This window comes from Gossypium raimondii, chromosome 4 (assembly GCF_025698545.1).
Source record: "Gossypium raimondii isolate GPD5lz chromosome 4, ASM2569854v1, whole genome shotgun sequence".
Taxonomy (NCBI): domain Eukaryota; kingdom Viridiplantae; phylum Streptophyta; class Magnoliopsida; order Malvales; family Malvaceae; genus Gossypium; species Gossypium raimondii.
Genome location: NC_068568.1, coordinates 47,060,346 through 47,085,029, shown reverse-complemented (window position 1 = coordinate 47,085,029; position 24,684 = coordinate 47,060,346). Strand labels below are relative to the sequence as shown.

At 31.8% G+C, this 24,684-nt stretch overlaps 1 protein-coding gene across 1 annotated transcript; it reads left to right on the top strand.

Moving 5' to 3' along the window:
* Nucleotides 1-21,365: 21,365 nt before the first annotated feature.
* On the top strand, nucleotides 21,366-24,252 carry LOC105779765 (receptor-like protein CLAVATA2). Its single transcript, XM_012603689.2, has one exon. The coding sequence runs from the start codon at nucleotides 21,718-21,720 to the stop codon at nucleotides 23,914-23,916; it is 2,199 nt and encodes a 732-aa protein (XP_012459143.1). The 5' UTR covers nucleotides 21,366-21,717; the 3' UTR covers nucleotides 23,917-24,252.
* The last annotated feature ends 432 nt before the right edge of the window (nucleotides 24,253-24,684 follow it).

Sequence of the window (24,684 nt, the reverse complement as noted above, 5' to 3'; positions counted from 1 at the left end):
CAAGGTGATCCTGTAAAGCCTCTCTTTTCCTTGCGATGATTTGTTTAAAAAAAACGCTCTTTTGTTTTTAGGAAAATATTCATTTAATTTAAACCGGCTTTACTTAACAATTCAATTATAATATTATTAATGTAGAGATTTTAAAAAACACAGAAAGGCTTTTAAGAAAGGACTTAACAAAACTTTTTAAGAATTTTATAAACAAGAGGCAAACATTTAAAATGATGGAGTTCTAAATGGAAAAGCAAAGCATGCAAATATTAAAGTATTATTTAAGTGCCAGAATGAATAAGTTAAACAACTTCACCCTAGATATAAAAGTGAGAAATAATTAATAACTACAATATCGAGAATGATTAAAGAAAACTTTAATAAAACTTAAAAATAATAATAACAAAAAACAAACTGCTAATCTGAAGTTTCTCCGATTCCTTTCTGAGTTTTAGTTCCCTATGCTACCTGAGAGGGAAAGAAAATGGAAAGGGAAATGAGCTTACAACGACTCAATGTGAGACTAAATTCTAAATCATTACATATAATTGACAACTATAATGCATATAAAAGTCCGTAGAAATTAAAGCATTCCTCATGAAACATACAATAAATCAATGAATAACAATTATATATGATGCAACACATGTTTTAAGTTCCTACCCGTCCATCTTATCCGCTCTCGAGCATTGCTCGACACTCCAAAAACCCACTACAATAAATATTGGCCATCCTGGTTTGATTTCCAGTGACGATGGTCGCTCATTTGTTGCCTGTGATGGTGACTTTTACTAGAATAACTTACCATCTCGGTTTTTCTACCGATTTCTATTAAAGAGAGAATTTTGATTTCCCACTAAAAGTAAATGAAATATTTTTGGTTTTGTGTTTCATTCGAATTCGTTCGAGCCCACACTTGAAGCAGTTCGTGGTACAAGAATAACAAGAAAGGTTGTTTGGTTGGAAGCTAGGAATGTAACACCCCCTAACCCCAAACCGTCGCCGGAATAGGGTTACGAGGCATTACCAGACATATCAAGCAATTTACGGATAGTTCGTAATAAAATATCAATCGTAATATAATTGTATAACTAAGTCTCTGTAATAAACTTTCGAAGTTTCAAACATGAATTAGAAGTGAAATGAAACTCGTTCGAGTACTCCGAATTTTTATTTTTATTTTTTTTAAAAAAAATTCGGCAGCATTTCTGCTTATTTTTACATAAAACCCTCTGCAATTAAAAACTATATCATTTCCAATCACAACCAATTCAATCAATTCAACCAATTCATTTCACATTCTCAATTTCTATTCCAAATATCTTCTAATCAACCTAATCAACATAATATCAATTTAAATTTACCAATATACTAAATTAAATAAAAATAGATAAACTTCTTTCATTATAATTCATAAACTTATAATACTAACATTTTTAACCATTTATATTAAAACATAATAACCTTTATACATATCCTATGTACAAGCCACATTACCAAAAGAAAATATACATCACCAAAAGTTTGCTGAAGTCGGGTATGGCTTTGGATGCTGGTTCAGTACTTGACTTCTACAACCTGCGCACGGAAACAACCGTACGTTGAGTTTGCATATACTCAGTGGTATCACTATAATTCAATTTATAATTAATTACATTAAATCAAACACATACTTTCCATTACAATTATCACCTACTAATAAACAATTCAATCTTTTAATATTATCAATTAATTATATATATATATATATATCATTCTTATTTCTTTATTTCAAATTTCACATTTTCACATATACTATATCATTCGAGATTAGTTTTATCAGTAAATTTATTTCATTTATCCCTATTAACTTGACTCGGACTCGACGGATACATAGATTCCAACCAAACACACCAAGATATCGATGTCGATAATTGAGTAGCGATAAGAATAATGGATGTGATTCAAGACACAAAGTGCTGAATGCATAAGAATAAGATCTTGTTATTCGACACACAAAGTGCCGAATCGGTAATAAGATATGATGAGTTCGGCACATAAGTGCTCGATCGATGAAGCAAAATACTCCGTACTTTTCCATATCCTATGGCATGCCAACTATATCCGACTAGCCCGACTAGTTAATAGGGCATTTAATTTACTTTTCAGTACAATTTCCATTTTAGTTCAGTATCGATTATAAATTCCTTATTTCAATCAGTTTCACAGTATTACAGTAATTCATTACTTCAGTAATTTCACAATTCAATGCATTATACATACAATATTCAGTATTTTCACAATTCACTCAGTACTCAAAATAATATCCAGTATTCTATGATTCAGTTCAATATCAGTTTCAATTTCAATACCACATTATAAATTTATCATTTATTAAACACTTACCTTAAAATACTTACCACACATAATTAGCAATTTAAACACTTAATAATAATAAAATTTGAATTATAGCGATACAAACCGTGATTCTCGTGTCTATTCCTTGTCCACTTTTTCTTTTCCTTTCTTCGTGGATGCCTCGGGTGCGATATTAACTACGAAAAAAAATTAAGATAATTTTCATAATTATTAGCACAACACAATTTAATTGCTGAAATTTTTATCTAACTTTTACTTTAATTCCAATTTAATCCTAACTAAATCTATATATTTTTCTTTCTTAATTCATACCTTTTTGCTACTCAATTTCTTGCCAAACTCACAATTAACTATCTAGTTTTTATCATATTTTCATAATTTCGAAATTATTTCAATTTAATCCTAAAATTGAAACTTATAGTTTAGTTTACAATTCAATCCTTTATTCAATTCCAATCAAAATTTCTATCAAATACATCCCTAATTTAACAATTTATTCAATATGAACCATGCTTAATAATCTATAAACTTCCAAAACCTCAACTTATTTTTAACAAAACTTTGTTTTAAAACTTCTAAAACATCTAAATTAAAAGAAAAGGACTTGATTGACTTACCTTTAAAGCTCTAAAACCTTAAACCCTAGTTCTTCCTTTCTTTCCCCTTTTCTTTTCTTTCTTTCTTTCTCCCCTGTTTTCTTCTCTGTTTCGTCTCTTTCTATTCTGTTTCTATTCTTTGTTTGTTTCTTTTGTTTTATTTTATTTACTTTATGTTTAGTTAATTAATTATAAGTATTAAAATGTATGTATTTTATTAATACATTTGTATTAAATCATTACCATACACTTATCTTTATTTATTTTATAATATTTTAATAACTAAATAATATCTTTTGCTTATTATTTAAGAAAATATACAAATATATTACAAGTGTATTTTTTATGTATTTTACACATGTATTATTTAATCATCATACATTTGGTACAAATACAATATCATGATAATAATATTAATTAATATTATAAATATCTTTTACTTAAATTTTGAAGCAAATAAATAATTTTAATACAAATATATATATATATATATATATATATATATATATTCACATATTACACATGTATTTTATCATATCCATACAATTGGCATATTTTAATTCATTTAATAATATAATATCATTATAATTTAATTATCATAAATTCATATAATATAAATTATATTTAAATATCATTAATTATTAAACAAATAAAACCTTACATTCTATTCCTTTATGCCGCCTCAATTATGCCAAATGGCTTAATTGCCATTTTAGTGCCTATTATTTTCTTTTAATCTATAATTAAACTTTCACTTCTATTGCAATTTAATCTTTTTTTAATTATCCTTAATTAGACTAAATTCACTTAATTAATACCTAATTAATCACTCAACTAAACTCATAATTACTTCTAATAATTATTTATGACTCAGTTTACTAAGACGGAGGCTCGATAACACACACTTTTCCGGTGCCCACGGATTTTGGGTCGTTACAAGGAACCACAAGGATCCGTCTAGCCGAAAACACATGTGCGATTGCGGTAAAGGGTTTATTGCTATAAATATCACAAACCGGCTTGGTTTTTAAAAATTTTCAAATTAGATTTTGCCAAACACAAACATGTGCTACTGTTGGCCTCCCCATCCCAATTTCTCCTCACCATTTTGACTTAAAGGAAAACCAAAAGAAACACTAAAATCAAAAGAAAGTAACAAAACTTACTAAGAACTCACACAGATGTTGATCACAAACTACAAGAAGGACAACTCGATCAAAGGTGAAATTTTTTGAAATTTTATCTAACTCCGATAAAAAGAAGAATTGCTTGAAGTTCAGGGATTTATATTCACTTCAATGTACAAGAAGCTTCTAGAAGAAGACAAGCACAATTATTATCCGTCAATGAGAATGCTACTTTTGGAAATTTCAAACGTTCAAACGACAAGTAATAATTCTGATAATGCATTATAATGCAAAACCATTAATGTGCATACATGTACAGGCGTGCCCTGGAGCAACATACATTGCACATATATCCCATGCGCAGGCCCTGTCGTTTCAAATTTTAATTGTTTCATATTAATTACTACATGAAACCTCAGAGCACTAAACACTTAGCAACGTCTTGAGGGAGGAAACTATATAACTCCCCCTTGACTAGGGACAACTGATACACCCTAACTGCTTGGACCGGGCAATGACCTTGCAAACAATACCATCACACCTTTGTAGACACCCTACAACATACAAAAGTAACCCTTAAAAAACACCTCCAAGCTGGGCCCCACTTATTAAATGGCACGTCATAGTCCCACCCTACCTAGACATATAATAACAAACACTTGGCCACTTGCCTATGACCTCCCTATGTAGGTCTGACATGTAGCACCTCGAGACTTGAGCTAAGGGTATATAAGGCTCGAACCTCCAATAGATTCTCCTTCTCTTTCTTTGTCTCATTTCTCGATTCTCCTCCTTATTCCTCACTCCAACCACCTTGAGTGGCGGCTCTCTGCCATCTACCAAACAATGTGAACTACCTATCCATCACCTTCGCCTTGCTCGATCAGCATATCAATATACTTTTCTTAGGGGACAAGCTAGGCATCACTGAAGTGAGGCTTTGTTCTCCTAGCAACTTGGTTGTATAAGGCTGAGCCTTCTCTTTTCTTACCCCTAAAAAAGAAAAAAATGGTTGGAGCAGAAAAATGACAAACAAAAAGCTTGGTCTTAGCCTTTATTGTATATGTTTTCTTATACTCATTTTGAATAACACATAACCATATTGAATGGCTACCACATATTTTGTCTTGTTGAATTCAAATGTGCTTGGGAATTCTAGCCTAAAGGTGATAGAGAATATATAATTACTATATATTTTCCCATTTAGGGGGGCAATTTATTTGTCTTAGAATTTATTCACTACTCCATTCTTGTCCATCATGTTATTCTTGTCTGCATGAGTAGGACAAAGTAAATTGTTGGAGAAACAAGAATAACCAAGTTTACGTAATTGGGTGGTAATTTTCTACTGACGGTAGTCGTGGAATTATAGAGATTTTCCCTATATTTTACGGGAGAGAATCATATCTGCCAAAAGTTATTTTTTAGGTTTTCGAAGGAATATATCTCGACATTTATCAGTATCCAGCTGCTAATAACTCAAAATAATGTATTTGTATTAACATATATAGGTGTTAAGTTGTAACCCCACTTCACACCCATCGATGTTCTTCATTAATTAAATTTTTAACTTTTTTGAAAACTTTAACCCTAATATATACATTCAAGGGTGCATAACACTTGCGAAGTTGAGTTCCTTTTTTTTATTTGAAATTTTCTCATTTACCACAAATCCAATGTTAATAAATGCATTGAATGTTGACATCCATGGGTGTCAAACATTTTTGTTTTACCGTGCTTATAAATACTCCCTCCCCTCATTAACTTTTTGTTCATACAAGTGAGAGTCGTCTCTCATTATTGTCAAGCTCCTAAGTCAAAATCTCTTAACTCATAAATAGGATAATAATGCACTTCAGCACACTCAAACCCACATCCTCTTGCATTGATAGTAATGTTCATGCCTATCGAGCTAAGACTCAATCGGCTCATGAGTATTGATTCTTAAAAATGAAAATAAGCTGAAGCTTTTTTTGTAACAAAGAAATGGGGTAACTTACTGGTGAAATTATAAGTTGAAACATCAAAAGTCTTCTGAAGGATAAAACTTAGAGAGATTGGATGTTAACTTTATGGTGAAATTGTTGTTAAAGAGATTTATGCGCACGAGATTGGATGATTCGAAGCCTAAACTTCAGGGATTTCTCCGGTGAAATAGTTGTGATTGAGATCAAAGACGGTTTTGTAGTGATTTTCTTTGGTAATTCTCTCGTGAGATTGTGCTGTTAAACATTGAGTCGAAGCAAAGTTGTCAACTCAGCCAAACTCTCAAGTAACTCACCGATTAACTAGTCTTGATAAAGCTCAACTTCCATCATATTATTTAACATTGATAAGCTTTTTGGATTTTACCGCCAAGAAAATTACATGATAAATCGAGGTTCTTTAATGAAATGAGATTCCCAATCGAAAATGAAATTTTGCCCACAAGATTTGAGTTGGTCAACCATAAAACCTTGAGCTTTGACAAGTGTTCCATCTCATTCAACAACAGAGTCACTTTAAAAGGATTGTACCCAAGTTTAAAGTGAGTTTACTTGGTAAGATAACCTAGAAACAAAGTAATCTTTCCGTCGAGTCAAACAACTTTAAGAGATTGCATTCTTCCAAAGCTTAGTGGATATCACTAGTGAAATTATGTTAGATGATGAACTTCTAATTTCTCATATCAGAAATCTTGTACCTCACTAGTGAATAAGTTATTCCAAAGGTAAATTTTATAGATAAAATTCAGTTCGAAAATAATTTTTTTTGCATAACAAAAAAATATATAAAAATTTGAAAACTGAATCGATTTGTGATATTTATAGTAATAAACTTTTTCTCGAAATTGAATTTATTTTTTGGGCTAAATGGATCCTTATCGTTACTGGCTTTCAATCGAATGGTCTTCTCCGCTATTATCGTATCATGAACTGCTTCAAGTGTGGACTCGAACACTTTTGAATCAAATTGCATAGAACTAGAAATGATTTCTTTTACTTTTAGTGGGAAAGTAAAACTTTCTCCCAAATAGAAAATGAAAAACTTATTATTCTCGAAAAATAAAATTTATACGTAGAAATAAATTCTCACCACTTTCGGGTAGAATACTAATATATCAAAGTTGTTTATAATTTATTGTGTATTTAACCCTATCAGTGTCATCTATTAATAGGGAAAAGAAGTAAAACCTTAGTTGAATTAGTAGAAGCACCTAATGTCTATTTAATAGAAAAACAATCCCCTAATTGAACTAGGAGAGAGGACTGATAGGGTGTGTCTCCCCTCATATGTATTATGATGGAGATTCGGGTCTCTCCTGTATTTGGTTCAGTTATACGTGCTTACTGAACTTTTAACCTAACACTTTATAATTCAATTCAACCCAATACATGTTTTTTTTATTTCTCAAAATAAAATAAATATTATAAATTAATTTTAATTAACTAATTTTTCCTTTAAATAATTTTCTCAACCCGAATCGATTCCATTAAAATCATGACAACTTTACGTAAAAGTATTTATGATAAAATATATTTAATTTTTACTTAACCATAAAAGTATCTATAAGAAAATATATTTAATTTTTCTACATTCAATGAATTCACAATGATCAATTAATTTAATTCCATTTTCGTAATTCAATTAATTAATTAATTAATAATTTAAAAAATCATAAATTAATTCTCATGTCATTTTTGTACTTAGTGAGAAAACCACATTCACTTCTAAATGTTACCCATTTCTCTAACTTTATCATTTCTATCTATTTCTGTAACCTCCCCAACCCGACCTAGACGTTAGGCCCGAATTTTGGAGATTACATTGACCACCAAGATGGCCTAGTATGATTAGAGTTTTTAAAACAGTCAAAATTAAAACATTTGTTTATCTTTAGAAGAGACTTTGTCTATTTTTAGAAAAATCCATGAGCTATCAAAAATCGAATTAGCTTAACTTTCCTATGTGATGGTGATTACCTTTTCAGAAAACTTGGTTAATTTCTCATTTTTTATCACTCAAAATTTTAATTATATTTTTAGCAGTAAAAAAAGTGATATCTAACTTAGTTTTAATAAAAACTGAAGTTCATACATAATTAAATAACATCCAAAATTCAATAACCTAAAACCAAATAAGATGTCATGCATGCTATATAAAAAGAAATCAAATCCTAAATCCTAAGTCACAGTTCAAAATTAAAATAATGTAGTCTCTAAATAAAAATATTAAATGAGAAATTTAAGATATTTTATAAAAACAAACAATTCCGTTGAGTCTCTTTGGATGCCATGCCCGTGTCCTAACCTGGTGGGTTATCTGTAAGGATGGAAAAAAAAAAGGGAATGAGCTTTGAAGCTCAGTGTGAGTTCTATCACAAGAAAATTAATGCAAACAATTGTTAAAACATACTAGATAACAAGTCATAGAAGAAGCACTATCAATTATCAATTTAGAGTTCATAGTTTATGTATGCATATGTTTGTATATGGCAATGCAATTTCAATATATAAAAAAGGGAGGCATACCCAACTCTGCTACACACCACAATAGGAGTTCTCCCTGAACTCTAACAACCTTATACACCGAGTTATGGTTTAACCACCAATAGTTTGCAGATGAGAGTTGCCATTGGCTGTGGATACATAACACAAAAATGCAGATAAAATCTACCACTGGCTGTAGATGCACAACATGTTTGGATGTAATAGCTTTCAATGGGTTGTAGATGCACAACATGTTTGGAGATAATAAATTTCAATGGGTTGTAGATGCACAACATATTTGCACTTAATAAGATAAAAACTACAAATGGTTGTGGTGCACAACAAGTTTGCAGATAGATTGTTGATGGTTGTGGTTTGCACAACAAATAGTTGCAGATAAACTGTCAATCTTCCTTCGTACATATTGTCTCACCCGATGCAATACAATATGGCGTGCTTATAACATATCAATATGGTAGCAATTGATATGCTCATAACAGTTCCATATGGTAGCAAATAATATGCTTATAATGGATTAATACGGTGGCAATTAATATACTGATAAAAAATTAATACCCTAGTAAAAGACATGCTTATCATGTGTTCGAATTATCGATTGCGAATTTTCAAGACATTTCATAACATTTAAGAACTCTAATTACATAGCATAAGAATCAGGATTCAATTGCAAAGATAACAAAACATGCCAAACCTACATATGACTCATTGACACCTATATATACTATTTCGTGTTTTCATGCCAATTTTCCTATTCTAACATATCATACATAGATCATACAAACCATGCTTAGTTATGTTAAAACATACATTAACAGACTTTAACAATCATGCATGTTCAGGCTTAAATCCAATCCAATCAATCACAAACTCAATTCTTTTAACCCTATTTTTGGGATGTGACAATTTCTGTTCATTTAATTCAACATGCAATTTATTTATGGTTTCAACGATCTAACAGAGGGATCGATTGGACATATGTGATTAGGGCTCCAATGATTTATAATTAAGTTCTAGTTTTTCACCTATTAATTATAAACTCATTTCGTCACGAAGTCATTTCACTATAGTATCGTGACTGAGTTCTCCCCAATTACATACCATTACGAAAGCTACTCGCTCAGTGCCCGTCCAATGAACTTGTCATAAATGTGTTACCTTCATAGGATATCCTTAATTTCTTTGGGATAAGTCTGTTTTTCCAATATGATCCTATTTTATCTCATGGTAACCATTACATCTTTCTTCATAAAAAGTTAACTACTATCATATTATAATTAAGTCATTCATCAAAAAAATAAATGACCTATGACTACGTTTAGTTTTCATCTATCATGTAATGCCAATAAGAGGATATCATTTACCCATGTCTTGGGCTATGAATTCTACTATTGTGAATGTCGCTACATACTACAAAATTCGTATACCTAACGCACTAGCTTCCGGTTCCTTATCTATTGGAACTCAGACTTTTACTCACATCAAAGTATACAAGTCATGAATACATAGTCCATCACTCAAGATTAAAGTATGTTACACTATGAATTTCATAAGTGAATAAATCCACAAACGAATTCAGGATCTATTTTTCTTGGGTCTTGTTAGATGTACTATTAGTCCAGTCAGTCACATCTATGTTTATATCTTCTAAGAGTCATCCGCTCTAATGCCAAGACAAAACATCTCCCCAATTGGGCTTGATAGACGACATATTAGTCTTTCAATCGATTTGCTCCTTTCCAATTAGACTAAAGACATGTTTAGGTTCGTCTACTTATATAAGTTTTCTTTTCGTATTATGATCTGACCTTGTAATACCACTTAATATTAGTTAAACATTAGACAACTAGTGAACTAATATTTGCTTCTATTTTGCTTTACATGCAAAAACCACGTGAGGACAATATACAAAGGGTATTAATATAATTCATGAATAATTTTATTAACTAATTTGTTTGAAAAAATTACAAGTGTACAAACGAATATATTACACTTAAGGCACTAGATTCAACAAAACCTCTTAAAGACAAGAACATGGAAAGATAGCATAAGAAAATAGTCAACCATTGAGAAAATTATTGATGAGAGAGAGAGTTCGAAGGGTCTGAATCTAAAAAAACTTAAAGGGAAACCATCTAATATTCCAAACCCAAAAAGATAATCAAAGTGACAATACGATTTCGAGTTTTGCAACTAATGTTGGTGTAATTACATAGGCCTTGGTTGGGCATCAAAATAACCCAATCATGGAGCTATCAATTCAGATTATTAAGCTCAAAATCTTTTACTTGAATTAGGGTTTGCGAGTTATCATTGTGTTTTAATGAAAAATGGATTGTGAACATAATTCGATGTGTTTCAACGATTTTTTTCGTTTAATGGTGTATTGACAGACTTTTTTAGGCCACAATATGGTTAGTGGCAAGGAGACCCCTTATCACCTGATCTTTTTCTACTATTTTTGGAAGGTCTATCGACATTGCTTACTAAGGCACAGAACAAGGGGTTTATTAAGGGAATTAGAGCTAACTAAAATAGTTTGAGGTAAGCCATCTCCTTTTTGCAGATGATAACCTTTTGTTTGTTAGAAATAAGACATTTAATGTTAGAATACTGAAAGATCTATTTGCTTTTTTGGAGAGCTCTTTTAGATAATAGGTAAACTTTGATAAATCATTGGTGTATTTTAGCTCGAATACACGAAATAAACATAGAGTTGCAATCTGTAAGATTTTGAAAGTGAGGGTTGTTAACAAGATAAAAATTTATTGAGGGTTATCATTTGTTATTGGTAGAAATAAATTTAATGCTTTTAAGAAGGTGATTGATAGGCTTCATAAGAAGATACAAAGTTGATCCAAATGTTTGTTATCTTAAGGGGTAAAGAGGTATTTATCAAATCAATCCTTCAAACATTATTTATGTATGCCATAGGTGTGTTTCTTTTACGCAATACTATTATTGATGTTGTTATGAGTACCATGCGCAGGTTTTGGTAGGCATGAAAGATCGAGGTTGGATTATGCTTGCTTGGGAGAATCTGAGGATGCCTAAAGTTATGTTGCCTTGATTTTAAAGACATTTGGCTTTTTAACATTGATTTGCTTAGTGGGAAAGTTTGGAGGTTAATTCATAATACTGACACTCTTTCTTTCTAAGTGTTTTATGTCAAATTCTTAAGCCTTCTTTTGCATGGTAAAGTTTGTTAGCTTTCACTAAAAGTTTGCTATTAGACTACTATTGGTAGGTAAGGGATGGTATGAATATGGAAATATAGGAGGATTGGTGGGGTAAGAATGGTTTGAATAGGGAACACTTAAGTTTTAATAGGAAATTGTCGAGAGATGCAAAGGTAAGGGTATTATTGCAAATGAATGAAGGAGGATGGAATGAGCCTCTTTTGTGCAATTTGTTTAATGATAAAGAGGTTAATGACTCTCTCTCAGCTCCTGTTGTGCCTCCTAAGTTGAGGAATGTGTATGGGCTGCACAATGTTTTTTGAGATAGATTCAAAAGCTTAGAATACTACCAATAATCAAGTTGTTTACGTGACAACTTGGACATGAATTGGTTCCACCAAAAACTTGAATAGCATCAACATCAATTTCTAATGAATTTCAGTGTAGAAGACATGGTGCACAATTAAAGATACATGCTCTTTAAGATTGTCAGGTATCTCGTTACACTCTTGTTTTAGGTGGCATTAATGATGGTTGAACTTTGATGCAGATAGTTGTGTATATTGGTTAGAGTTTGCAATAAGTTCCTAGAAAAAAAATTTTCATGAGCTTGATAGCTTACATTTGGAACTTTAGGAATGTGTACAATAATGAAATTATTCTAGGAATGAAAACTCCACAACTTATTGCCTTAGATTATGTCAAAGGCATTTAGATTGAGTTCAAGAGTCATAATGTGTTGAATTGACCTATCTTTCCTAAATAGCCATAGTAGGTACTTTGGTAGGCTCTCATGAGCTCTATGATTAAAATTAACACCAATGAGGCCTTTGATGGGTTGGGACAACACTCAAGTTTAGAAGTGATTGTGTGAGATGTGGACAACCTGGTAAGGGTTGGCTTTGCTTGGCATACAGTAGTTATGCATATTGCCACATGGGAGAAGGCTTAAGCCACTATTATAACCCTCGAATTTTTGTGAGATGAAGGCTACTAAGACATAATTACAAAACATGATTCATACTTAGTCACTTCTAAACTTAAGAGCAACTTTAATGATTTAACTTTATTGGGATATTTTTTGAATGAAGCCTGAATACTTCTTTTATGTTTTTCTTTATTTTTTAAGTATGCAGTGCATATAGGCAATAGATTAGCAGACATTTTAAGACGTTTAAGCTTAATTAGAACTAATGATTTTTTGTTTGGTATGGACTATCTTATTGTGCTCTATGATATTGTTCTTTATGATGCTTTTATGCTTCCGTTGATTAATGACAGGGCATTTTATTAAAAAAAAAGTATGTAACAATTACAAGTAAAATATGCCATAGTTTTATAGATTGAGTCTTAACTCAGTTCGCATCATTGTTGTTGTTGTAAAAACCATGAAAGCGTGAGTTCAAGCGCACTTAAGCATGTATTATTCTCTAATTTAAAGGTTTGAAAAGTTGATGTATAGTTTAGGAGATGTATATAAAAAAGTATGTAACAATATTTTTCCTGAAAAAAATGTATGTAACAAATATTATTAAATTAAATCATCATTTTGAACTACTTATACATGCATATATAACACTAAACTCCACATAAAAATGACTAAATACTCAAATTGGAGCTAAATCTCCTACAGTTATACCTTTCGTCTCCACTTTGTGGAAAATCATTAGATATGAATATGTTAGATACCTGCGACTCTATTGGTGAAGGTGAAATAGTATCTCTCCCCAAAAAAAGTATGTTTTTTTTACCACCGCATAAAAAAAATATTTTGTTGCGAATGAACAAGATATTGAGGAATTGTACATGCGTAAAATCATAATCATTGATATAGGCTTTTTCCACATAAAAAAGGAATCTTTTGCTACAATAGAAACAAAAGTGATGTGGATTATTCAAGAATCGAAGCCAATTTGCTTTATAAAAAGAAGATATCAATGAACTTCTATGAAATGGTTTCACGGGATTCAGCCAATTGTCTTGATCATGGGATATCATTGAGAAATAAGAATCCATGTCATCAAAAATTTCCTACGATTATTTCTAATATGGAATGAGTCAATCATCCACTTTGGCATCTTATTAACCAAAAATGGTGATATTGTTCCTCCACTGATCAAGAATTCCGGTTTTTGAGAAGTACTATGATCATCCAATAAGAAAGGTTCCAATTTTCTCAAATGAACGATTTGAAGACCTATTGATTCTAACAACTGAGAAGCCTTTATTACTTGATATTACTTGAATCATGCTATACTACAATTGAATAGCTTTTATTTAAACATTTTCGAAAAAATTTTACCTTAATTGAATCATTTTGAAATGTTTGTACCTTAATTTGATAATTTTAAAATTTTAACCATAGCCCATAATAATGCTTATTTGTTTTGACATAATTGGTGTTGAAATTTTCTTAAATTATTAAATATTTATGGTGGCATCTTAATATGTATGTTTGTTTAAAAAAAGACAGAACTATGTGCTAGACAAAAGCCATATCCTACACATAAAGGTGTTGTTTGCAGTTTAAAGAAGAGCTTTTTGTTAATCCATTACTCAATTAAATAATTTACATTTGCTTGGTAGTCCATCATCTCTTCACCACACCCTTTCATCTATCACTTTGATCAATTTTACAAAATTTTCTTCTACAATTCCACCCAAATTGCTTACTAATGAGGCATTCTTGAGTAAATATAAAATAATTATAATCGGTAATTTTTAGTCATTTGTAGCGAAAAGAAGGGAAACTTTCCGTTTATTTTGAAGAGGTTTTATTTTTTACGAGAATTTTTACTCAATTTTCTAACTGTATGTTTAAATTTGTCTTAGTTATTCTTTATTTTATGTCTAATTATTTTACAACTTATGTGTTAAATAAGCTTTTTATTCGTGTTATTAGGACTTATAACCAAACGCAGATTAATGTTTGGCTTAATACATACCTTACTCCTTGAAGCATATTCTCATTTAATAAATCTATTTTAATTTAATAAACTATTCTCATTTAATAAATCTATTTTAATTTAATAAAATATTAAGTAATACTTAATTTTTTAAATTAAAATAGAGTTATTAAATAAAAAATTGAGTTGAAGGGGAATAAAAAGAAAATAATAAATAAGGAGGGCTTAGAAGGCAATTAGCCACATTTCAATTTTAGTGCGCAAGCACAAGCAATTCACTTTCAAAATTCAAAATGGTAAATTTGCATATCAGGTCCTTGAAACTGCAGATGGTCACTTAATTAGAATTTTCTCATTTAATAACTCTATTTTAATTTAAAAAAATTAAGTATTACTTAATAGTTTATTAAATTAAAATAGAGTTATTAAATGAGAATATTTTATTAAATTAAAATAGAGTTATTAAATAAAAAAAGAGTTGAAGGGGAATAAAAAAAAATAATAAATGAGGAGGACTTAAAAAGCAATTACACACTTTTTTTTTTCCTTTGGCACCATGGTGCCGCCAATGACTTTGGCGCCATTGGTGCCACCAATTTATTTGGCACCTTTGGTGCCGCCAATTTAATTGGCCTGATCAGGCTGATGTTAGGTTTTTTTTTTTGTTTTTTTATATTTTGGTAAATAAAAAATATATATATTTTTTAGTAAATAAAAAAGTTATAACATTTTAATTATTTTTTATTTTTTATAATATTTTTGTAAAAAACTCCATACTTTTCACTTTTTACTATTCAATTTTTATTTTTATGATAATTTGTAAATAATAAATAATTAATATGCAACACAAAATAATATCAATATTAATTATTTTAAATATATAATTACCACAAATTAATTAATATTTTTAAATTAAATATTATAATTTTAATAATATAATTAAAAAAATAAAATGTATTATGGTGGGTTGAAAAATTTTATATTATAAAAACAACTTTAACATCAAACTTTATTTTATTCTCACTTTTTATTTTGTAGTGACCTAAGTTTTGAGACAAATTACCTTTTAAATAGATTCCACAATGGGTGGTTTCTAAACTGACACGTTTCAAGAGCCGAAGTCTTCTGTCCCCCAGGCTATTATAGGGAAAACCCTTCCAAACAAGGACAAGTGAAAGATCCACCAATACATCAACTGTTTGGGTGCAATTTTAATTCCTGATCTCATTATTTCTTCAATTTGGCCAATCTGAATATTCTAATGCTCTCTAGCAATTGCTCCAAGCTTCCATTGGAAGCTCTACTAACTTCTCTCACACACGTCCCAGGTGCTCTCCAGGTAGGACACTATTGTGTAACACATCTCTGTATATATATATATATATATATCTGGAAAGTTTTGGCCCCATGCATGCATATAACATAAAAGATTAAAGACAGTGAAAGCAATCTACAATCAAATAGTTGTTTTCCTGGGAATCTTTATGTTGTGATGTACAAGTGGTCATATGGCAATTTCAAGAAGTGGAAACGTATATGATTAAGTGATCAAAGACTCATAACTTGATCCTCACTCCTGTGTTGCAACGCAGCAAGATGATCATAACAAGTTTTCTCTAAGGCGCCACAAGAAGTAGTGCAAGATGCACACGGAATGGATGATGGAAACCATATGTATCATACGTACGGTTTGTTTTTATATTTCCATAAATAGGAATAATTTGAGAAAATCAATGTTTGAAAAACTATTTTAGCCTTAGAAAAATAAAATGTTTTGGTTAAAAATAGACCCAAGCAAAGAGTCTGCCGACTCAAAATTAATGGAGACGGTGAGTATCACCCTAACACTGAGCAAGGAGAGACCTAGCTCTCCTATTTCATCGCAGCTGGAGAAAGCGACTAAGAAGGTTAAAAATAAGGATCCTTTTGCAGAAGCTTGTGGAGAACATAGCCGCAAGCGGAGGCATGATGCGGCCAAGTTTTGTTGAGTGATGAAGAGGTGACAGTTTCTAGAGAAGGACAATATCCGGAGAATTGATTTTGGGATCGAGTGCAACAACTAATATATAAAAGTTTGAAAAAAAAAACACTTGGTTATTAGATTATTAGGCAGGAGTAGTTGTTTTTGAGCCTTGGGCTGGGAGAATACAATTTCTCTGGAAACTGACGGGGAACTTTCAGTTGGTTGACTTAGATAATGTTGGTGTTTTTGGGAAAGGGAAGCAGAGAACAATGAAGCACAACGTGCAGTAATGCTGAGAAAACTGATCTCAACTATATTTCAGCAAGAAAAAATACATTATATGAAGTCATAGCATTACCAAATACAACCAAACCCTTAACTACTCCCACTAATTATCTTGTAACTAGTAAAACTTTGCTTGCAAGTAAGTTGATCATGTCAATCAGCACCTAAACACATCAAAACATAAACAAAGTAAGTTCATTCTTAACTAAATGAAACTATAAAGAACTAAACAAAAGACTAGCATGCAAACTAGAGAGAATGCGCATGCACTCTATTGCATTGCTGACCATAGTGCAACACTCCTCCTTGGCCTCTATGCAGCAGACACCAATATTATTTCTCAATCTCTCGAACATGGTAGTCCCAAGGCGCTTTGTTAAAATGTTTGCAAGTTGATCTTCAGAGCTGCAATAAACTAGCTTTACTTTATTTTGATTGTTCAACTTCCTTCACAAAGTGATTCTTAATCTTGAAATGTTTTGTCTTGCCATGGAAGACAGGGTTCTTTGCAATTGCAACAACAGATTGGTTATCACAATAAATATTTGTTGCTTCCCCTTGGTTCAAGTTCAAAGCATTCAATAGATTCCTTAGCCAAATGGCTTGGTTGACAGTTGTTGCAGCTGCAACGTACTCTGCTTCAACTGTTGACTATGCTATTGTATCTTGTTTCATTGAACTCCAACAAAACACTGTTGAACCAAGTGTGAAGAAGTAGCTAAATGTGCTCTTCATGTCATCTGTTGATCTAGCTCAGTTAGTGCCTGTGTATCCAACTAGCTTCAAGTTGTCAGCCTTCATGAATTTAACTCCAAAGCTTAGAGTTCCTTTAACATATCATAGGCATCTTTTTGTTGCCTTAAAATGGATCACCTTGCAGCAATACATGAACTTGGATAAAAGACTAACAACAAACATAATGCCATGCCTCATTGTTGTTAAATAAAGCAAACATCCAACAAGGCTTCTATAGCCTTTTTCATTTACCCTCTTAAAGTCACCCTTGTTGGTGAGCTTTTCTCCTTGAGCAACAGGAGTGCTTGTTGGCTTACAGTTTTCCATGCAAAACTTGCTCAAAATCTTCAAGGAAAAAGCCTTTTGGCTTATGAAGATGGTCTATTGAGTCTATGAAACTTCCATGCCAAGGAAGTAAGTCATCTCACCCAAGTCAGACATCTAAGACATGTCTTGCATCTTCTCCTTAAACTCAGCAAGCAGATCATTGCTGCTACCAGTTACCAACAAATCATCCACATACAGAGAGACTATTAACAATGTTTCATTCTTATATTTCTTCACATCATGCACATAAATACCGAGATATGTATTTGTAAAATATAAATTTTAATTTATATTTCAACCCCTTTTAGCATTATCAATTAAGCTTTGAATCATTATGTCATTTGAATATGTTTGTAATGTGTATTTGAGTTGAAATGGGTTTAGAATGTGTTTTATATGTTTTGAGACTAGTTAAAATGGTATGGAAGTGTGTGGATATGTTTTTTAAGTGTTTTTGAATTGATTTTCAGCTTCAAGGATCAAGGTTCTAGTTCCTATATTATAAGTATCGAAACATGACAAGGAAATAGTTGAAAAGCTACAGCTTTTAGCCCAGGTGCCGATACATAGGTCCTATGTATCAGTACCCTATCCCATGTATTTGCACCTAGATGTTATGTGCTAATACATAGCCCTTGAATTTGTGTCACTGCACGGTTTCGAGTTTTTCTAGCCCACTAAAGCTCAGATTTGACTCGAACACTTCTAATCACCCACAAATCTATTCTAAATGATTTTAAATTGCTTCTAAAGCCCTCAAATAATTTTAAATTAACTTGTATAGTTTTATAAAATGTTTTAATATTTGAAATTTTAAATAACCTAAGCTTTTTGATAAGCACATGCTTTAGTGGCACCTCTCATTCATTCCATTTGTCGAGATGAGTGAGGGTGTTACATATCAAGTCTAATTGGGGGGATTTCTTATCTTGAGTATTAAAATAGATGACTTTCATAGGTGTGATTTTCTGGATTGACAATACATCGGATATGACCCATGTTGAATTTATCCTAGATCCATTTATGGATTTTATTTCTTCTGACATTCAAAGTATGACGTACCTCAACCCCGAGTAAGTGACTGATTATGTGTGTGTGACTCGTATACTTTGATGTATTAAAAGACTGAATTCAATTAGTAATAGTGTTGAAAGTTGGTACGTTAGGTATACAACTTCTGCATGGTATGACTTCATTTACAATAGTGAAATTCATAACCCAATAAAGGGTAAATGGTATCCCCAGTCTTAGGCATTACATGGTTGATGAAAAAGTAGCGTAGCCAGGAGTTATTTGTCTAGGACGAAGGATTTAATTACTATATGTTAGTAATTGACTTTTCCATTAAGGAAGACATAATGATTACTATGAGATAAAATAGGATCATATTAGGTGAACAGATTTAAACAAAGAGGTTAAGGATATCTTATGATGCTAACACACATATGATAAGGTCATTGGATGAGCATAAATAAGTTGGTATATAATAGGGAGAGTTTAGTCGTGGTACTTTTAATGGATTGACTTCACGACTAAATAATATTGTAATTAATAGATGAAGAGTCAAAACTTAATTACAAATTATTTGAGCTCTAATTATATATGTTCAATCGGTCCCTTAGCTAGCTCAACACAACCCTTTATGGATTACATTTGAATCGATACAATGAATGAATGAAAACGACGAATTAAAGAAATAAATTGCATGTATCATTATTCATATTGAATGCGGTCCCAGATGACTTAGAGATTAAATAAGTTTCTTTGATTCGAATTATCATTTAATTGATTTTAATTAAATAATTGAAGTTCGAAGTGAAAATTAAATTAATTAGTCATTGTAATTTTGTTGAACAAGACAATTAAATCTATTTACTCATAGATTCTAACATGGTAAAGTCATCAAGATTTTAACGACATTACAATTGAGTTGAGAAAATAAATTTAATTGAGTAAATTAATTAAATTTATTTAAAATAAATAATATTTTGATAATAGAAAATTGATTACCGGGTTGGATAAATTTAATTGAGTGAATTAATTACATATAATTGTATCTACATGAGACAAACCCAATAGGCTCATCTAGCATGCGATAGACGACAACCCTATTTCCTAGAAAAGGGTGGTGTTGTCCATACTTTATGTATTTTCTATTAAACTATTATTATTTTGTTCTCTCTTGTTCAACTAGAACTCTTGTGTTTGTTCCCTATAAATAGATACCATGTGTCAGGTCGAAATATACCAGAGCAAACGTTGTTACTATGTCGTTCTATAGTGAGATTTAATCCTACAAATAAATTTTATATTCCGAGAGAGCTCAATCTAGCCCATAAAGAGAATTAATTTTCCCCATCGGAAAATAAATAAGTTTGCATTATGTGAATTCAGTTTGTGAATTTAGAGTTCATTCTCTATGCAAACCTAGTGTTTGAGAATAACGGAAAAGATCATGTTAATAGAAAGTAAAAAGAAAAAAAAAAAAGAAAAACTAAATGGCTTAACCCAAAACACAAATACTAATTTGGTAAATGTTTATTGGTATAAAAAGTAATAATTTGATTTGGTAAATATTTTAAGTATTGATGTCAAATATTATCATTTTCAATAATATTAATCATGCATAATTATATTTTATAACATAATAAATTATTAATTTAATAAATTTATTTGATATTATAATTTTATTTTAATAAAAATTTAACATTATAATATATATTACAATTTATATCTTACTATAATATTTTTTAATAGTATAGAATATAAATATTTTAATAATATAAATAAGAGTATTTGTATAAATCTTGTTTAGTTTTATTTATCTTTTCAACCCTAATGTGCGCTTATTCACTCTCATATATATAATATATGTGAGTTTAAATTATATTTTATTAAATATTGATTATTATTAAGTCTATATAAAATATAATTATTTTAAAATATTAAATTATTATAAAAAATACTTTTATAATATTTTACAACAAATATAATTTATATTGATTATTATTAAGTCATTTTGTTTAAATGTTTTTGGTTAAATAATTCATTTCCTTATATACTTAGCCCAATTAAACTTGAGAGCGAGCCCACATTTGCGGCCCAAAGTCCATACTCGTTTCTGTCTTTTGGGCTTTTAGTGGTTCACTAATAAAAAAATAAGATTAAAAACACTAATATGTTAGTCGATTGAGTTTTAGTTCGATTGGAATGAATATTATTGTTATTATAGGAGGAGGTGAGCTCGAGTGTACTGAAGCGTATTATCCTATAATTTATGAGTTGGAATGGAGCATAAATAATGTTATTAAAAGAATCATACCATGATGTAATGACTAATGATGGGGACTTCACCACAGACGTCCATTTTGAAAGAGCAGAATAAATAATAAAGCAAGAGAATGTTTGCATAATTACTAATTATTCCTCCTCCTCTCCCTACTCCCTCACTTCAACATTCCTCCGCTTATCTCTCTGCCAAACTTCTCCACTTTCTCTGGTAAGCCTCTCTCTCTCTCTCTCACATCACCTTATTCATGCTTCTGCCTCTTCAAGCCTTCCAGGTTTCCTCCCTGTTTACTTCTTCTGCCACTCTGCTTTGCTTTTCTTTACTCTTTTTTGAGTTTTTTATTATTATTCTTTTTTGTGATTCATGGCTTCAAACATTTAGCTTCTTCAGAGCATCTACAGAAATGGGTTTTGTATTTTAGCTTCTCTCTGTAGATTCTTCACGGTTTAGTTTAGTTTTGAGTTGGTTTCACTCATGGAACTCAAATGGGATGTTCCCGTTTTTCGCCCCTGGATACCCTCAAAATTACCTTCGGTGCCACTCTTGCTAATGCTAGTACTATCTCTGTGTCTCTTTAGCCCAACTAAGTGTCTTGATCTTGACCCTGACGACAAATCCTCACTGTTATGCTTTAATTCATCAGTTCAAGACCCTAACCGGAGCTTAGCAACCTGGGTGGGGTCGAATTGCACGAATTGGACTGGTATTTCTTGTGAAAACCGAACCGGTCGTGTTGTCTCTGTGAACCTGGCTAATATGAACTTGTCCGGTAAAGTGCTCCCTTGTTTATGTAACCTATCATTTCTTGAATACTTGAATTTATCTGGGAATAATTTCAATGGCACAATTCCAACATGTTTTGGTTCATTGGCTAGTCTTAAAACCATTGATCTTAGCCACAATAGCTTTAGTGGGGTTCTACCTGATAATATCACTAGACTTGGGCGATTGAGAGAACTTGTCTTGAATGGAAACCGGCAACTCGGTGGTGATTTGCCGTGGTGGATCGGTAACTTCTCAAGTAATTTGGAAAAACTTGATTTGAGTTCAAATTCATTCAATGGGGAGATGCCTGACAGCTTATTTCATTTGAAGTCTTTGAGGCATTTGGATCTCGGAGACAATTATATATCAGGGAATGTTCATGAGTTTTATCAGTCATTGGAGTTTCTCGGTCTTGCTTCGAATAAGTTGTTTGGTACTTTACCTTGTTTTTCTGCTTCTACAAAGAGTCTAACTGTTCTGACATTGGCCAACAATTCTCTTGTTGGAGGAATACCTACTTGTATTGCCTCATTGGAAGCATTGGCACATCTTAACCTATCATTTAATCACCTGAGTTATGGCATATCTCCGAGACTTGTGTTTACAGAAAAGCTGCTTGTATTGGATTTGAGTTTCAATGATTTATCAGGCCCTCTTCCGGGGAAAATTGCAGAGGCAACAGAAAAATCAGGCCTTGTTCTTCTCGACCTCTCTCACAACCGGTTTTCTGGTAAAATCCCATTGAAGATCACCGAGCTGAAAAGCTTGCAAGCATTGTTTCTTTCTCATAATCTTCTTACAGGGGAAATCCCAGCAAGGATTGGAAATTTGACTTATCTCCAAGTGGTCGATCTGTCGCACAACTCCTTATCAGGTTCAATTCCATTAGATATTGTTGGGTGTTTTCAGTTACTTGCATTGATACTCAACAACAACAATCTTTCCGGTGAAATTCAACCTGAGCTCGACGCATTGGATAGCTTGAAGATATTGGATGTAAGCCACAACAAGATATCTGGTGAAATCCCACTAACCTTGGCAGGGTTAAAATCACTGGAAGTTGTAGATTTGAGCTCCAACAACCTGTCTGGAACGTTGAATGACGCGATAACCAAATGGTTGAACCTCAAGTATCTTTCCCTAGCTCATAATAAATTTAGTGGGAATCTACCCAGCTGGTTATTCACATTTGAAGCAATTCAGGTGATCGATTTCTCTGGGAACAAATTCTCGGGCTTCATACCAGATGGTAACTTCAATATTAGCTTCCGCAGTAACAATGGTAACAGTGTTAGAGACCCTAAAGTGCCATTTATTTCAGTTAAAAGTATTGAGATAAAAGTTTCTGCCATGGTCATTGATACTAGTGAATTAAGCTTCACTTTCAAGGTGTCCTCGATGGTTGGAATTGACTTATCGGATAACTTGTTACGGGGTGAGATTCCAAGTGTTCTCTTTGAAGTAGAGGGATTGGAATATCTAAATTTATCTTATAACTATCTCGACGGACAGCTTCCAAGTTTGGAGAAAATGTGGAACTTAAGGGCCTTGGATTTGTCACATAATTCCTTATCTGGCCAGATTCCAGGAAATATCTCAACCCTGAAAGATCTGATACTCTTGAATTTGTCATATAACAGTTTCTCTGGATCTGTTCCTGTTAACCAGGGATATCGAAGATTCCCCGGAGCATTTGCTGGTAACCCGGACTTATGTGTGGAGTCATCTGGTGAGGGATGTGAAAGAGGAAGCCCCCCTGCAGAGCCTGGGAAGACATTTGAAGAAGTTGAGGGACCAATATTGGTTTGGGTGTTCTGTGTAAGTGCCTTTGTTAGTTTCTATTTAGGTGTTGTGGGTCTCTTCTGTTCGGCTCGAGCTAGGAGTTACATCCTTCAGAAAAAAGTTTAATGCAGTGAATGGTTGCTTCTATACATTTTTCCATTTCATTGTCTCTACACGTTAGAAGATCCAAATATTGAATCTACCAGTTCTATATATGATAGCATCCAGCTTTGAATGATTAGATTGTTATGTCATTCATGAACTTGTTCTACTGCAACAGTTTTGCTAGGAAGAGAAGCCAAGGGGTTTAGATTTAAAGCATGTCTTTGTGGTTCTGGTCACTTATGAAAAGTTTACACTTCCTGGTTTCAAATTTCAACATAACATTTCTCATTGAATTGTTAGAAGTGGAATTTGAATATGTTATCCTAATGTTATGGTTTCAAGCTGCTCCTTCTCTCACCTAATTATCTTGGATTTTTGGTGTTTCTATTTCTAGGTTAACCATCTAGTGACCAAAGAAAAACAAATTTGAATAGTTGGGTAATCATTTTGTAATTTTTCATTGTTGAGTGACCAAAAAAGAAATTTATCAATAATTAAGTGACTTCTCATTATTGGGTGATAAAAATAATAATTGGGTGACTATTGATTACTAATGTAGTTTACCCTATAACTTATTGTACATAATATTTCACCCTATGGTTACCTTTGGCCATAGTAAGTGTCATGAACTCTACATATTCACTTCTTAGTTCTTCTAGGGCTCTTTTCTCTTTATCTTTCTCCATCTCTTTCTTCACAGAAAATCCATTTTTTTCCAAACTTCAGCTGCCTATATCATTAAATAGGGTGAACCAGTTAACTCTGCAGTCGACCAAACCTTGCATCAGC